General features: G+C 40.7%; 1 protein-coding gene across 2 annotated transcripts in view; it reads left to right on the forward strand.

Moving 5' to 3' along the window:
* The window catches only part of LOC104408728 (clathrin heavy chain 1-like), a 27,762-nt gene extending 11,935 nt beyond the window's left edge, over window positions 1–15,827 (forward strand). For both annotated transcript variants that reach the window (XM_010018423.1, XM_010018422.1), the window contains 18 exons: window positions 404–529; window positions 848–990; window positions 1,585–1,819; window positions 3,723–3,845; window positions 4,252–4,397; window positions 4,779–4,962; window positions 5,512–5,704; window positions 6,199–6,356; window positions 6,450–6,614; window positions 6,955–7,062; window positions 7,423–7,590; window positions 7,698–7,847; window positions 8,681–8,812; window positions 9,163–9,273; window positions 9,834–10,004; window positions 10,796–11,017; window positions 13,949–14,024; window positions 15,036–15,827. In XM_010018423.1, coding sequence (XP_010016725.1) covers window positions 404–529; window positions 848–990; window positions 1,585–1,819; window positions 3,723–3,845; window positions 4,252–4,397; window positions 4,779–4,962; window positions 5,512–5,704; window positions 6,199–6,356; window positions 6,450–6,614; window positions 6,955–7,062; window positions 7,423–7,590; window positions 7,698–7,847; window positions 8,681–8,812; window positions 9,163–9,273; window positions 9,834–10,004; window positions 10,796–11,017; window positions 13,949–14,024; window positions 15,036–15,151 — 2,727 coding nt within the window. In that variant the 3' untranslated portion in view covers window positions 15,152–15,827. The remainder of the gene's footprint in view (window positions 1–403; window positions 530–847; window positions 991–1,584; window positions 1,820–3,722; window positions 3,846–4,251; window positions 4,398–4,778; window positions 4,963–5,511; window positions 5,705–6,198; window positions 6,357–6,449; window positions 6,615–6,954; window positions 7,063–7,422; window positions 7,591–7,697; window positions 7,848–8,680; window positions 8,813–9,162; window positions 9,274–9,833; window positions 10,005–10,795; window positions 11,018–13,948; window positions 14,025–15,035) is intronic.
* The last annotated feature ends 296 nt before the right edge of the window (window positions 15,828–16,123 follow it).

Genomic DNA, 16,123 nt, shown 5'->3' on the forward strand with positions numbered 1-16,123 from the left:
GTTGGCTAAACAAAGCTTATTGAAACTGGAATCAACCTGCATTACAACACTTTGCATGCTTTGTGACTGGTAAAATGGGATTTTAATGTCATTTCATTTTGCATTGTTAAATTCTTGGCCTAGCAACTGTCTTCTGAGTTGATACGTGAATTGATAGTAATTTTGAAGCTAAAGATGTAGGCCTAATGTGGCACTTCATGAAAAGCCTGAACTTAAAAGTCAGCTGAAAGATGGACTGCATGGTAATCATAGTAGGTAACTTGCTTTTGAAGCCAGCTTGGCAGTCTCGAATTTGAATGTAATGTGACTGTCAGCGCTAAGGGAACTTGGTCAGACTTTCCTGCTTTGAAAACACTTCAGCAAATGTTGGTTGGTTACTTTTTTTTCTTTGTACAAAACACAGGAGGCAAAGCTCACAGACCAGCTTCCTCTGATCATTGTCTGTGATCGATTTGATTTTGTTCATGACCTGGTGCTGTACTTATATCGCAATAACCTGCAGAAGTATATAGAGATTTATGTACAGAAGGTAAGGAGAATTCAGTCTTAAGCTCTTGCTCTTTCCTTCCTTACAAGGAGCTTAACTTTCAGTAGACTAGAGCAAATTTGCTACATCTTTTATTTATGCTCCCACATCTAGTGCAGAGGCTCTTCAATAAGCCTTTTGTCTATTACAAACCTCTAAGTGTAGTTTTTCTTGCGATGTCTATAAAATGTATTAGTAACTTAAAATTCACTGCTCTAAAGCACAGTTTAAATTGTTAACTAGAACTTCCCCTTGTGGAAGACTGGGGGTGGGTTATTAGTAATGCTAATATCTATTTTTAATGATGGTGACTTGTTCTAGGTGAATCCTAGCCGTATACCAGCAGTGGTTGGAGGGCTTCTTGATGTGGATTGTTCTGAAGATGTCATTAAGAACTTGATCATGGTGGTTAGAGGCCAGTTCTCAACAGATGAGCTGGTGGCTGAAGTGGAAAAAAGAAATCGGTAACACAAATGTATCTCTAGACACTAGTGGTGGGCTTTCATGACCCTGGTATACACCCAAGTTGGATTGGATGAGGTTTTGTTGAATGATACAATACTAATATTGTGTTATGTTTCCTTATAGAAAAGCAGCTTAGATTTGTTAGTCACTCTTCATTATTTGGGCCATATAGGAGTGCCTTACAGCACTGTGTGATGGATAACATGGCTTTTGAACACTTCCTGTACAGTCAGCCATGGGATGTGCCTTTGGAGTAAATCTGAATAAAACTGTCTTAACAGTGGTCTTACAGGCACACAGCAGCTTGTGTAATCAGCTTGTAGTTGCCTGTAAAATGAACAAATAGCTTTAAGTATGAAGAGCCATACTTCATAGAACAGCTGAAGGATTACAAAACTAGGGGCATCTGCAGCTTCCCCTGTTAAACTGCAGATCTGGCCTCACCCATCTAAGACTTGTTAAAAACAACTGGCTGATCTTTGCTTTTAAGTCTAACCAGCAGACTTGCTTGAAGGGAAAGCCAGGTATTAATGGGTAGCTGTCAAGCATACCTCAGTCTGACTTATAAACTTAAAATGTTTGCTTCTTCAAAGGCTTAAGTTGCTGTTGCCATGGCTGGAATCAAGGATTCATGAAGGCTGTGAAGAACCTGCAACTCATAATGCCTTGGCCAAAATCTACATTGACAGTAACAATAATCCAGAGCGGTTCCTTCGTGAGAATCCTTACTATGACAGCCGTGTAGTTGGCAAATATTGTGAAAAGAGGGACCCTCATCTGGCCTGTGTTGCTTATGAGAGAGGGCAGTGTGATCTGGAACTCATAAAGGTTAGAAAAACTGCATTTATAAGCATGCTAAAGAACTACTTGCTGCCTGAAGTAGAAGGCTAGCTGGCTGACTGTTTGTCTAACATTTGCATAATCCTGTCTTGTATTCTCAGGAGTTGAGGTAGACACGTTCTTTTATGTGGAGACAGTAATTTTTATGTTGATAAGAACTCCTATGCTTTATGTCCAAACTAAAATTGTTTAACTCTGCACCTTTATGGTAACATTCATGTCTTTCACCCACTGATTCTGCTCAACTAAATAGTTTACTGGGCCCAGGTAACGAACATGCCTACTGTTAAACCTTTGTTCATTTGTGGGGTTTTTTTGTTTTTTTGTTTTTTTTTTTTTTTTCTTTTTTTTTTTTGAGCCTTGAGCACGTGATCAGCAGAAGGAAAAAGCTTCCCTGAAACTAGAATGGGACTTGTAATTTTCCCTTACTGTGGCTGACCCTTAGTTATATTGCTCCATTACTTGAATAAGGAAAATAAATGTTGACAGTCAAACTGCAAGGACTTACCCTGATAGCATTCCTCTCCTATCTTAAGCTTGTTAGTTCCTAGAACCTCCCACAGAAGTTCAGGGGCAAGTGAAATTCCCAGGGTTCTCCAAATACATGCTAGCCTCAAATTGAACACCAGAGCTTAATGCCAGACTGTAGTGTTTGTGACTGTTGAGAAAGAAAACATTCTCCTCCTCCTACCTGCACTTCCACACTAGCATACACAAAATGTTAGCTGTGTAGGGGTAAGAACTAGCTTGCTTGTTTTGCCCTGTTTTAAAGGAAATAAATGCTGTTCCTTGGCAAGGCCTACACTGTGAGTGTTAGAATGGTGGTATAATCTAGGCTTGCTCCTGAAAGTGAACGACTTTCCAGCCTGAAGCATCTATTCTTGAGGTAATACCTTCTTTGTAGCTGTAAAAAGAAATGGCTGGCTATGCATGGCTCTTATTTTGGGATATGAAGGTGGCTCTGATTTTTTTTTTTTTTTTTTTTTTTTAAATTTTTTTTTAACTAGGAGACATTGCTAGGATAAGCTTTAACATTCTGGTTAATCATAAAAACCTGTCAGTACCAGTTTCTTCCTTGAACTGATGTTCTGAGCAGGTGTTTCTGCTTATGAAAAGATTATCCTCCTGTAAGAATTATTCTTCAGACATTGTTGCTGCTTAGAAGAGGGCTCAATTCCTGCAACTAGTAAATGTACAACATAAAGCAATATTGTGCTGCTACTGATTTCCTTACAGCAAAATACTTGAGATTCCAAGAGCTAATTTGGAAACCAACAAAACATGTCCTATTGGTAGAAAATCAAATAGACCTTCAGGTTCCTACTTCTCTAGTTGGAAATTGAAGCTAGTGGTACTAATAGGATCATAACTCATAACTCTTTCTTGATGCACTTCTATAGGACATTTCACATTTATTCTGTACCCTTAACATTTTAACAGAGGAATATAAGCCACATGCTACTCTGAACACTTCTAGTGTAAAGCTAATGACACCAAACCTGTAACCTGTTTCTAGCTTTGAACACCAGCACCATTCCTCAGTTCACTACTTAACATTGCCCAGGCAAGTGGCTCCCTTTCTAGATTTAAAACTTCAGTTCTTCAGGCTTCTGCAGGTCTTCACTTCAAACAGAAGCAAATAGTTACTGTGAAGCCACTGTCACAGTATTTGTGTCGGGCAAAAACAAGAGAAGCTATAGAAATTCTGCTGGAGACCTTCTCCATGAGCCTTCCAGATCAGAGGTTGGGTAAGAACCTGTCTGTGACATTTAGCATTGGTCAACAATTAGTTCTAGTCAGTCTTCTAGACTGCCTGATGTATAGCTAGCTAAACCTGTCTTGTGGTACTGACCCTTCACGTTAATGCTAATGTTTGTAACTTCTCCTTCAGGTCTGCAATGAGAACTCACTGTTTAAGAGTGAGGCTCGTTATCTGGTGCGCAGGAAGGATCCTGAGCTCTGGGCAAATGTTCTGGAAGAAAACAACCCATTCAGGCGGCAGCTTATTGACCAGGTACAGCACAAAGGCTGAACTCTCAGTTCAGAATGTCTAAGAAACATTATGGAGCACTAAAGTAGCTGTCTTAATAAGGTTTCCTGAGGCCCCATCTCAACCATACAGAAATTTGTAACAGTGTGAGCAGCAGATACTAATTCTGACCTTCGTGGTCAGAAAATTTAGTTACCAGTAAGGTATTTTTTTCTGTCCTGTAGGTCACTCCACATCTAGTGAATTTGCTCCACGTACAGACCCAAGGTGTGACTTTTAATAGCTATAGCCAATATAGAAGTGGCTCTTTCTAGCTGTCTGTGATGGAGTACTCTGAAGTTCTGTAGCCTTAATTTGTGGTTCACTGGAATAGGTTGGCAAATTTCTCATTTGTGGAAAACACTTAATACTTTCCTGCCTTCAAAACCAGGTTGTCCAAACAGCTTTATCAGAGACACAGGATCCAGAGGAGGTTTCTGTAACTGTGAAAGCTTTCATGACTGCTGACCTGCCTAATGAATTGATTGAGTTACTGGAAAAAATTGTCTTGGATAATTCTGTATTCAGTGAACACAGGTAAGAAGAAAGCTTTGTCCTCAAGTTTAGCCTATTCAGTGCCTTTGTTTAGGTTGAAGCAACCTAAGTTATTAGTGGGTCTCTTGATTGCAAGACTTAAGCACTCTTAAATGTGTGTATTCAGGTGAAAAAGCAGGAAAAAGTGCTCTGTGCTTTAAGAACAGAGCTCATTCACACTATGCAGTTAGCAGTGATGTGCTGAGAAAACACTGATACTGGTAAGCAATTTTTCTGAAGGCAAGTATCAGTGCTTCTCAATCTGGGGATGAAAGGTGCTTGCTAGTGACAGCAAGTGGGTATATTTTTTTGCATGTACAATATATGTCACTGAGGCAGGTGTTACCTGCAGTGCTTAAAGCCCATGCCTTCTGTTAACCGAAGGAATCTCCAGAATCTGCTGATCCTGACTGCCATTAAGGCTGACCGCACTCGTGTGATGGAATACATCAATCGGCTGGATAACTATGATGCCCCAGATATTGCAAACATTGCCATCAGTAATGAGCTATATGAAGAAGCCTTTGCTATATTCAGAAAATTTGATGTTAATACTTCAGCAATTCAGGTGAGGTTGGTTTCTGCATGAAGGTATAGAATGTCAGTAATGGAGAGAATGGGAAGTGTACTGTTACTGATTATCAAGGAGTGATCATCATTTAAGTCATTGAGACTTGAGAGTTACAGATCATGTGTGATATCAAGTTGCAGGGAGAAGTGGGGTTATATGCAAAGAACGGCAAAACCACGTCAAAACAAGACTTCAGAGGCTGATCTGGTCAAACTAGTAAAAACCTTTTGGGGTTTTGCACTTACATGCTTGGGGTATGTGAACTGCATTTGATTCAGAGTGGCTGCCTTGGAGACTCATACTTGAAAGGTGCAGGAGAAACAAATGCTACTATGCATTGTGTCCAGGCCAGCATTACTGACTTCTGTAAGGTAGAGGAGAAACAGTAGCTGCCCCTACTTCATTGGGCGGAAATGGCTGTTCTAAAACAGTTAGCTTCATACTGCTTACACAGAACAGTGTATACACTTAAAGGAAGAGTTCTGTTAGAAAGGACAATATTATAAAGCTTTGATTTTTTTCACTTGCAATTTCAATTTCAAACAGGTGCTGATTGAGCACATTGGCAACTTGGACCGTGCTTACGAATTTGCAGAGCGGTGTAATGAACCAGCAGTATGGAGCCAGCTAGCCAGAGCACAGCTCCAGAAGGACTTGGTGAAAGAAGCCATTGACTCCTATATAAAGGCAGATGATCCATCTGCCTACATGGAAGTTGTTCAAGCAGCAAATAGAAATGGTAAGGCAAAGCATCCTCAAACTTAAGATTGACATGGGTTAGGTTATTGCATCTACATAAAGCAACAGGGATTCTTGAGGCTTACAAATTCCATTTCGGAGGAAACGGGAACAGTGAATGCGTGGAGTGGATGAGTCAATGTTTAGTGAGATGACTGTCAACAAGCTTGTCTGTGTTGCTATGCCAAAGATAGACCTTCCTGTGGAGATAATTTGGACTGGTATCACCTAAAATACAGCCAAATGTAACATTTATTTAGCTGTATGTGGCAGAATCTCTTGCCAACTGGGTTGTAGAATAATTGCAAGAAGTTCAGCCTTATGTGAAGGTGACATGGTGCTTAGCAGGGAATTCTGTAACTCATGCAAATGGCTTAGCGTCATGGTGGAGGAAATCCTTGAGGCTACTAGTAAAAGCTGTTCTTAAGGTGGGCAAGGTGAGCAATATACAGAATGACTAAGCGGAGGATCTTAAGTATCTTTTCTCTCTTCAAGATAACTGGGAGGACCTTGTCAAGTTCTTGCAGATGGCCAGGAAGAAGGCTAGAGAGTCTTATGTAGAGACAGAACTTATTTTTGCTTTGGCAAAAACTAATCGTCTGTCAGAACTGGAGGAGTTTATTAGTGGCCCTAATAATGCCCATATACAACAGGTATGTCTTAAGCCACAGGAACCATGTATGATGCTACTTAGCTGATTCCTGATTCTTGCTGTTACCTTTGTTTACCTTGAACTCCTAATCCAGGTTGGTGATCGCTGTTATGAAGAGCGGATGTATGAGGCTGCAAAACTACTCTATAATAATGTGTCTAACTTTGCTCGCCTGGCATCTACCTTGGTGCACCTCGGAGAGTATCAGGCAGCAGTGGACAGTGGCCGCAAAGCCAACAGCACAAGGACATGGAAAGAGGTAACTTAAACTCAAGTTTATTAGTAGTCTTCAGAAATGTGCTTTACTGTAGCTTCTGAGCATGTTTTTAGTTCTGATAACAGCTTGCTAACTGTTTCTGGCTATAGAGTATGTCTGTAGCTTTGTAAGCTGTAATTTCACGCAAGATGATAAAGCTGAATTTCAAAACAATGCAAAATCAGAGACTTCAATTCTAGAACAAGCATCATGGAAATACCAGCTTGCAACCCTACGTAAGCCTTGAATTTGGTAAAGCTTTGCTAGTTAAGTTTCCCTTTATAAGGAGATTAAGCATTGCTGTGTTCTACCATTAACTGACTATTGCTAACTCTCATTACAGGTGTGCTTTGCCTGTGTAGATGGAGAAGAATTCCGCTTGGCACAGATTGGGGGTTTACACATAGTCATCCATGCTGATGAACTTGAAGAGCTGATCAGCTACTATCAGGTTAGATTACTGTTAATATCCTAGAAGACTTTAGACATCATACTTGTATCAGCTGCTAAAGTGGTCACAGATGATAAACACCTCATACCCTATAGGGCTGATCTTTAAATTCATTCTTCCTCCACCTCCATTTCTTAATAGTGCATGCAGTTGTTTTCTGTAGCAAATGGAAGGGTGATGGTTTTCACTGTCCCATCTTTTACAATTCTGTCTCACTGGAATAATGTCTTAGAAATCTAAGCACTCTTATTTGGAGAGAAAAGAAAAGCATGTTGAACATAAGTAAATATGCATTTTAGTGAGCTTTAAGTGCCAGTTGGTCATGAATTTGCAATTAACCCTTATTTTCCAAACATCCAGGATCGTGGATATTTTGAAGAACTGATTGGCCTTTTGGAAGCTGCTCTGGGCCTAGAGCGTGCTCACATGGGCATGTTTACTGAGCTTGCCATCTTGTACTCCAAATTCAAGCCTCAGAAAATGAGGGAACATCTGGAGCTCTTCTGGTCTAGAGTTAATATTCCAAAGGTATGCAGTAAGGTAGCTAGATTGCAAGCGAAGGTGGGAAGCTGTCAGTGAATCAAACTGACTGATTTTTTTGTTTATTTGTTTGTTTGCTTGCTTGTTTTCATTAGGTGCTCAGAGCTGCAGAACAGGCTCATCTCTGGGCAGAACTTGTATTCCTCTATGACAAGTACGAGGAGTATGACAATGCAATAATCACTATGATGAATCATCCCACTGATGCCTGGAAAGAAGGACAGTTTAAAGACATAATTGCCAAGGTAAGTAACTAGTTAACTGAAAGTGCTGAAAGCTTCTTTCAGAATAGAGGCAAAAATGTGCAACAGAATTGATATTTTGAATATGAGTTTGCTTAAGCTACTACTCTATTTTCCTGCTGTACTTCCAATCGGTTTACCACAAGAATTAATCTAATCTTATACCCATCGTTTTCTGCTGTGCAGCACATTTCGTTGAGTGGCAGCAGCAAGCACAGAATGTTTTCAGAGACTGTTCAGGATCATAGGTCACAAGCAAGAGGCATAACCTCCTTAATACCTTTGAGCTGACTGCTGGCTTAGTCTGAGGCTGTAACTGGTTTTGAAAGATCTCTGCAAATGTTTCCAGCTGCCTCAGTGTGAGAATTGTGATCCCATGAGTACTGCAGAGAATAGTGAATGATGAATAGTTTTAGACAAGATTTGAGACTTGAATGCATTCTTACTGGTCTTAAGGGTTCCAAGGCAACAACTTAGACTTATTAAGGCTACAGCCTTTACTGGCTTCAGGAGTTCAGCAAATGGTCATATTAGCTGTAGTGGGATCTTGGATGCACCAGGATCTTTGCAACTGTGGATGGGTTAGAATTGGTTTGTACTACCCCCGGTAAGCTTGTGACTTCACTATCTGGAAGCAGACTGCACAAGAAGTCATAAGATCAAGCAATAATTCTGCATGTAGGTGTAACACTTCTGGCCTCTAGAAGGAAGCTTCAGCTTTTATTTAGGAGTCAAATAAACTTTATCCTGAGTTAAGTGGTCCCAACTAAGCACCTTTAGGCTTACTTGTGTGGAAGTGCTAACTACATCTATCCACAAGTGTCTATCCACACCAGGTTGCCAATGTGGAGCTGTACTACAAAGCCTTGCAGTTCTACTTAGACTACAAACCTCTGCTGATCAATGATCTCCTGCTTGTATTATCTCCACGACTGGATCACACCAGGACAGTCAATTTTTTCTCAAAGGTGAGTGGGAGATGGTAGATGAATAAGAAATCCTCTTGCTCAACTTAAGTCTCTGCTTGTAAAAAAGGGCTGACATCTGTCTAGGTAGCTTTGCCTTCAGTACAAAGGACTGAGAAGCAACCTAATCCTGGTTTGATATGGGAAACACTGGAAGAGTTACTGTAGGTGGCATAGGGAGCTGTTTTATTTTACTTCCAGCAACACAAGATGCTTTGAAGGCTTGTGACAGTAAGCACAAAGTCTTGCAATAACAAATGGGAACCTGTTTCAGGAGTAGGAAGTGTCATAATTCATAGAACCATAGAATGGTTTGGGTTGGTATACTTATATTGGAAACATCTTAATTCCAGGTTAATCAGCTACTTCTAGTAAAGCCTTATCTGCGTTCAGTCCAGAACCACAACAACAAAGGAGTTAATGAAGCTCTAAACAATCTTTTAACAGAGGAGGAAGATTTCCAGGTGAGCCCCACAAAATAGATTACTAGACCTGAAGGATGCTTCTCTTTCTCCAACAAAAAAAAAAAGGCCATAGTTTGGTTATTCCCCAGCTGACACAGTAATTCTGTTGAGTAGAAGACAACTTCTGCAATACACTGGGGGTGGAATTGGGTCATTTGCGGACAGGAGGCTTGAGACACTGATTTGCAAACAAAGCAGGTGCCAGAGTTTTTCTCAGAACAGACTTCACAAAGGTCAGTATCAGATCTGTACTCTTCTGGGCAATGCTTCTGCAAACAGATTTGCTTCTGGCCCAGCTGGCTGCTACTTGGAAGATGCTTTGTCTTCTAAAAGTAACTAGCTTCTCTGTTCTGTGGAGTCAGTAGGACCAAGTTAGCATCTTGCTTTGTTAAAAATCATCTTTTGGAGAGATGTGTGAAAAGCACGAGTAAACAACCTGTAGCCATAGTATCAACAGCCACTTGGCAGAACCTAAACACTTGTTTAGCATGCTTAGATGCTCTCTCCTGTAGTTCTCATCTACTGTCTAGAAGCATGTGTAACAACTCTCTCTCAAACAGGGTTTGAGAGCTTCCATTGATGCCTATGACAACTTTGATAACATAACGTTGGCTCAACGTCTGGAGAAGCATGAACTAATTGAATTTAGGCGTATTGCAGCATACTTGTATAAGGGTAACAACCGCTGGAAGCAGAGTGTGGAGCTGTGCAAGAAAGACCGTCTGTATAAGGTGAGTTAATGCAGCCTTTCCCCCTGATAGTCAAAGAAGTCTGAGCTATGAAGCGTACATCTCCTGGATACTGTATGTCTCTTGCTAGTTCCAAGTTTGGAGTTCTAATTTGTCTTTGCCCTTCACTTGAAGTTTAAGAACAGACTCTTAGAGCAGAAGCGCATGTAATTCCAAATGTATATCCTAAATCTAATTTCATAATGTTATTCTATACTTGGAATTCTATCTATATCAGTAGGCATCTGACAGTGATCTGTATTGGTACAGAACATCCTCTACAGAACTGAAGACTTCCTCCCTTGTAAGGGTACAGATGAAACATGAGACCAATGGTATAGTCTTCAAGCTCGTAGTGAGTTCACATGGACCAGGTTTTACCTACTATGTTGGAGAGCTGGCAAATAGTCTTTGATCTTGCCACGTAGTAAGCAGTTGATGGAATAATCTCTTCTACTCTGTGCAATCCCTAATATCTAATAGTGAGATAGGTGGGATACTAGCAAGATTGTTTACTTCTCTGCTACAAAACTAAGCAGAATCTCATCGGGTTACGTCAGGTATTTAAGGAAAGCCTGTTGGGTAATGTTAATATGCAAGTATCTGGTTTGCCTCAAAATAAGAAGACTTAACTTAGTTCATGTACTGTTGCATGAGGCATGTTCTGTAGGAGCCAAGCTAAAGACTAACTCCATGGTATGCCAGATACCTGGCTTCTCTAGCTAGCAATAATGTACACATAAGGTGTAGAGCAAGATATAAGGGTCAAGCTTAACTGCTGTTCTTTTCTGTAGGATGCTATGCAGTATGCTGCAGAGTCCAAAGATGCAGAGCTAGCTGAGAAGCTGCTTCAGTGGTTCCTGGAAGAAGGCAAGCAGGAGTGCTTTGCAGCCTGCCTTTTCACATGTTATGACTTGCTGCACCCAGATGTAGTCCTTGAGTTGGCATGGAGGCATAACATCATGGACTTTGCAATGCCTTATTTCATCCAAGTGATGAGAGAGTACCTTACCAAAGTGAGTATTGCATAGGCTAAGAAGTTAACACTTGCTGGGTGATTAGCATTATGCAAACCAGAGCTTTTTGCATGTATTTGGAATATTGTTGTTCCTCCTAAGACTAAGTCTTACGTAAACTTCTATGGGTTTAATCACTTCAGGCTAGCTAGCAAAACTTATAAATAGATGCCTTGGGACTTGCAAGGTGTCTAGTTGAACTTTTGCTTTAACAGTGGACCTAAGCAACTAATTTTCCAGAGCAGCTCCATAGTTGAAGCTGAAAACTTTTGGTGAGGACATGTTGTATCACTGTTTACTTTTAACTATGCCAGCACTCTGTTTTCTTGTTAGAGAATATAGCTTTTGAGTAACTGAGTACATGCTGTTCCTACATCAGCCATAGGAGTAGTCTGCTGAAGATTATTTTTTTAAATGGGAACCAGAATTTTAGTCTGGCTGTACAATACTGATGCCAATAGCTAGTCCTCACTTAGAGGGAAGAGAGATATTCTGATCGTGTGTGGTCCTAAAATGCTTGTCTCAAACAGCTCTAAGATACTAAGCTAAGATCTTTCCTCAGAAGGATCTATGGTTGCATAGAACATCACTGTAAATAACTTCATTAAAATGAGTAATCTAAAAGTGACTGCTGCAGGTTGCTTCAAATCATGTTAAGTATTCCCCTCTGAATTTTCTTGCAGGTTGATGGGCTGTTCTATAAGGTGACACTCTGATTTCAAACTCTGTGTGTTCATTTGTGTCCCTCAATATCCTAAGTTTCTTTTACAGGAATCTAGCTGTAGCTTCTGCCAGAAGAGCAGTGTAATTTAGCTCTAACTCATTTCCTGTTCACTCTCTAATGCTAAAAGGATAACTATTCACAAACAACTTGAAAATCCAACCAGACTCTGCTCCTCTTCATGGGAAACAAGCAAGTGATTGAGGAGGGCTTGAGTGTTTGTGCTCCTGTTTGATGTATTACAGCTATATTGTGGTGGGGAGGATGTTCTTAAGTGAACAAAAGCAGTTGCCATGTAACAGGATTTGTTTCAAGTGAAAATTGCTTGTTATCCTGTGGATCACTGAAGTGTGCAATCTTTCAGGCATGGTGAGTTTGAATAGTAGCATAAAGCTTCTGTGAACTTCTTGCATGTTAGTATAATGAAAGTACTTGCACAGATCTAAAACACCACCTCCTCATTATATTCCACTGAGAAACTTGCTACACAAGTTTGTCTGAACTTGTAAGGTTTAGGTCCAAAATCACGGTTTTCTTTAAACTGCTGGTTGGATTTACAAGTAATCACATGTACTAAATACGGGATAACTTGCCAGAAGGAAAATCTGCATGGTGAAAGTGGTTTACAGTGGAACTAATTTAGTCTGTTGAATTAACTGCAAAACATGGAACTGGAGAATGGGCTTTATAAATGTGGTATGTCTAAAATTGTCACGTCACTAACTTCAAAAGTACAAAAGAATAGACTAGTTATCAGCAAGAGTGTGTAAGTCTTCTAAAACTTACGTTTCTTTTATGCATATTGAGGTGTTAAAGCACAGAGTAGCCTATATCCTGGAAGGGGCACAGTCTGATGACACTCATTTGGAAACCTTTTGAACAACTTTAATTCTAGGCAGCAAAGCAGACAGATGTTTAGGCTTTCCTGGAGAGCTGCTTTTGTCCCTTCTGCAGGATGTGTGCTCTCGGCATGCTTGCTGTTTCTCCATCAGAGGGAGTAACTGCACTTCTGCTCAAAGTTCCGCAGTGCATTAGGGGGCAGTAAAGAGACAGTGGGAATCCTAGGTCGTAAGTAGAGCAATACAACTAGTTTGTAACTGGTAGCTCTCGATTGCTTTGATCCACAGTAATCTGCATAGTATTTTTAACACCAAAATTATTATCCTGAAGAGCTGTTAGGCTCTTCACTGTCAGGCAACTATCAATGAACCAAATGAAGACCTAGTGCCACTCAAGTTACAAGTTATTGCAAACTTCAAAAACTCCAGATCTAGATAACATCTCTAAAGTACAATAAAGACCCCTCTTGCAGCTCTTCTCAGACCAGGTACAAATTCTTGCAGTAGGAAAGAAGGATGAGTAAGTGAAACACAGTGGAAAGAATGGAGAAATACAGTGAAAGAACTGCTTGTATATGGATGTGAAGCGGTGTGATTTTTATGCCTTGCAGTCTTCAGTCTCAAGGCTCTTTTATGGAAGATACACATAATTTGCTAACCCTGAGAGAAGGAAGGTAGTGTTGCCTTCTCAGTTTACTCCCCCTCCCCTCCCACATTTGAAAGCTGTGTTTAGGGCTCCTGCATTACTGTAGTACTTTCACAAATCTGTTTAGCATGAACAGAGCTTTATTTGGCGCAACTCTGAAATCTGTATAAAGCTGATACTACTAGACCACTTTCTGTGATGGTTCTAGAGTTTCCTTTAGAAGGAAGGAGTCTATGTGAAACTAATATGGTTAAACCAGTACTCTGCACTCAGGTTTAGGCTCTAGTCCTAGGTAAGATCAAACTTCATGGGTCTGGAATATTTGGGAATGTCTGGGTGCTCTCATTGAAGGGGAGAGGGACTGCAAGTTAAGAGATGAGTGTAGATTAGGCCCATTTGAGATGATGCTTGAAACTGCAATTTGCTGGACTTTTCTGAGTCATGGAGTTACCAGTGACTAGAATAGGGCCCCAAAAAGTGTTTCACTTGAAGGTAATGATGATCTCTGCTGTGTTTGATAGCTATTGCTTATTGCAATAAACTTAAAGAAATTGGGAGGGGAAGTTTACAACATAGTTTGCTGGGAACATGCAGACTTTCATAGTCTCCAACTTGGACTAATAAAAGGAGCACTTGCTAGCTAAGGTACCAGGCATGAAAAGCTTCACACGATGGTGCAATTCCTAGACAAGGTCTTCATGAATCTCCTGTTCACTTCAATGTAGGTGGATAAACTTGATGCTTCTGAAAGCCTAAGAAAAGAAGAGGAACAAGTAACTGAACCCACTCCAATAGTATTTGGTAGGTGAAAGATGTGGTTTTAATTACCTGTTGTCACTCTGGTCTCTCTTTGTGGAGGTAACTTAAATTACTACCTCCAGTCAAAGTAAACTGGTTTCAACTAGATCATAATACGGTTGTCTCTGCCAGATGAACTGCATATGTTGAAGTACTCTTACAGTACTTCTACTCTTCAACTAAAGTATTGCTCCTCCTACATGGCTCAGAACTCTAGCTTAGGAATAGTCTTTCCGTACGGTAACAGGACAGGGAGTACCAAGGTGTGCACAACCCCAGGAATAACTTAGCACGTAAATTCCTCCTGTCATTCCTGTCTAAGAGGAATGTGTCTGCTTTCTGCTCTTCCAAGTAGAAAGGCAGACTGGCTTTCTAGCTCAACCATTTTAAGACACGTGCAGCCAAAAAAGCATGGTTGTCCTCGAGTGTGCTGCTATTTTAGAAGCCCTTCTGAAGAGGCATTCTGCTAACAAGCACCTAGAAGTGGCTGGTAAGGGAAGGTTGTGACTGGTTACTGTCTGATGTAAATGTTAACCTGAATTTAACATATGCACGAGGCATGTGTGGTCCTAGTGATGAAGACAAATCTGTCCAGGTATGTTCAGGCCTCTTGCAACATTCTCCAGACTGTGAGACCTAACAGATCTAACTCTTTTCTTGAATTACTTTACTCTTCAGTTCTGACCATGCATGGATTAAATAGTATCAGTTTGTTTGGCTTTCAGTGTGGTCTCTTCAAAACAAGCCATGTTTTTCATGCCTTCAAGGTCAGTTAATACTTATCTTCCCCCAGAGTCCTGCCTTGCCTTTGTAGTTTTCTGGTAGCAAGAGCAGATGGGCCTATGTGCTCACTCCGTGGTGCATGTTGAGTAATAGCGTGATTTGCTAGTGCGTGCTTGCATAGTGGCTGATGTTTAGCTAAAAACTTGTAATCCTGTCCCATAGTACAGCTAATATTAGGGAAGTTTGGGTTCTTAAATTAACTTTCTTCTTTTTCCCCTCATGTTTTTCTAGGCCAGCAGCTGATGTTAACAGCAGGCCCAAGTGCAGTACCTCCCCAGGCAAACTTCCCATATGGATACACAGCACCAGGATTCACCCAGCCGCCTGTTTATGGTTTCAATATGTAACTAGCTCTCTGACAGACCTTCACTGTCTCTGTTCTCTTCCTTCCCGTCCCTTTTTAACTTCTCCAAGAAGTGTACAATGGTCCTAAAGGCACAGATGACCTTCTGTTGGCTGAACACACTTGCTGCCTGGCTCAGTGAGGAGACTTCAACGGGATGCCTGTTACTGTTATTTATTGATTATTGTCCGGTTACATTTCAACCTCTGAAAGGCAGCTTTTGTTAATGACATTGTGAGACTCTTGTCTGAAGTTAAGGCACTATTTCACTAACTCATATAGCAATAACTGCTTGAGGCCAGGGGGAAGAGAGCATATTTTTTCTTTCTTTTGCGAAGCCCATTGAAGGCAGCTGGGAAATTGCCTGGCACCAAGTTGTTAAAGCTTTAGCTGAAGCTACTGAAGTAGCAGGGTTGTTAACAATTCAGTGAAGCATCTCGTTAATAATGAATTGTTGAAAGCTTGTGCACATCCAAGTACCCCATTTTATTTGCAGTCTTATGTGCAAAAGAAAATGGGCTTTCTAATACTTGTGCTCTGAATGTTTAGAAGAATGTTGGGAAAGTTTCCTTATCTGGACAATAATGCTGTTGGGGTTCAATGCTGTTGGAGTCTGTTCTATATTTCTGGAGTAGATCTGAGACTTGAAGAAAATAAATCTTCTCATGCCAGAGAGCAAATACTTCCCAGATCCTTTTTGTTTAACAAGAAGAGGGCATGTTACTTATTGACGTTAAATGGTACTAAAGGAAACCTCAGCTGTGTGTGGCAAGTGAACATTGGAGTGTGCATGGGCTGCCAAAGTAGTAGAGATGCAAGAGCCCAGTGTCAGGGTTGGGGAGGGGGGCACTGCTAAAATACTGAGGCAGTAGGGAAGGCCCCAATCCTGATGTTTTATTTGCACCTTTAACTGATTCTGGCAATGGCTTCCTGCCACACCGTGTTCTGCCCCTGTCTGGTGGGCAGAATCAGCACC

Source organism: Nestor notabilis, unplaced genomic scaffold (assembly GCF_000696875.1).
Source record: "Nestor notabilis isolate BGI_N333 unplaced genomic scaffold, ASM69687v1 scaffold34057, whole genome shotgun sequence".
In the NCBI taxonomy this organism is placed as follows: domain Eukaryota; kingdom Metazoa; phylum Chordata; class Aves; order Psittaciformes; family Psittacidae; genus Nestor; species Nestor notabilis.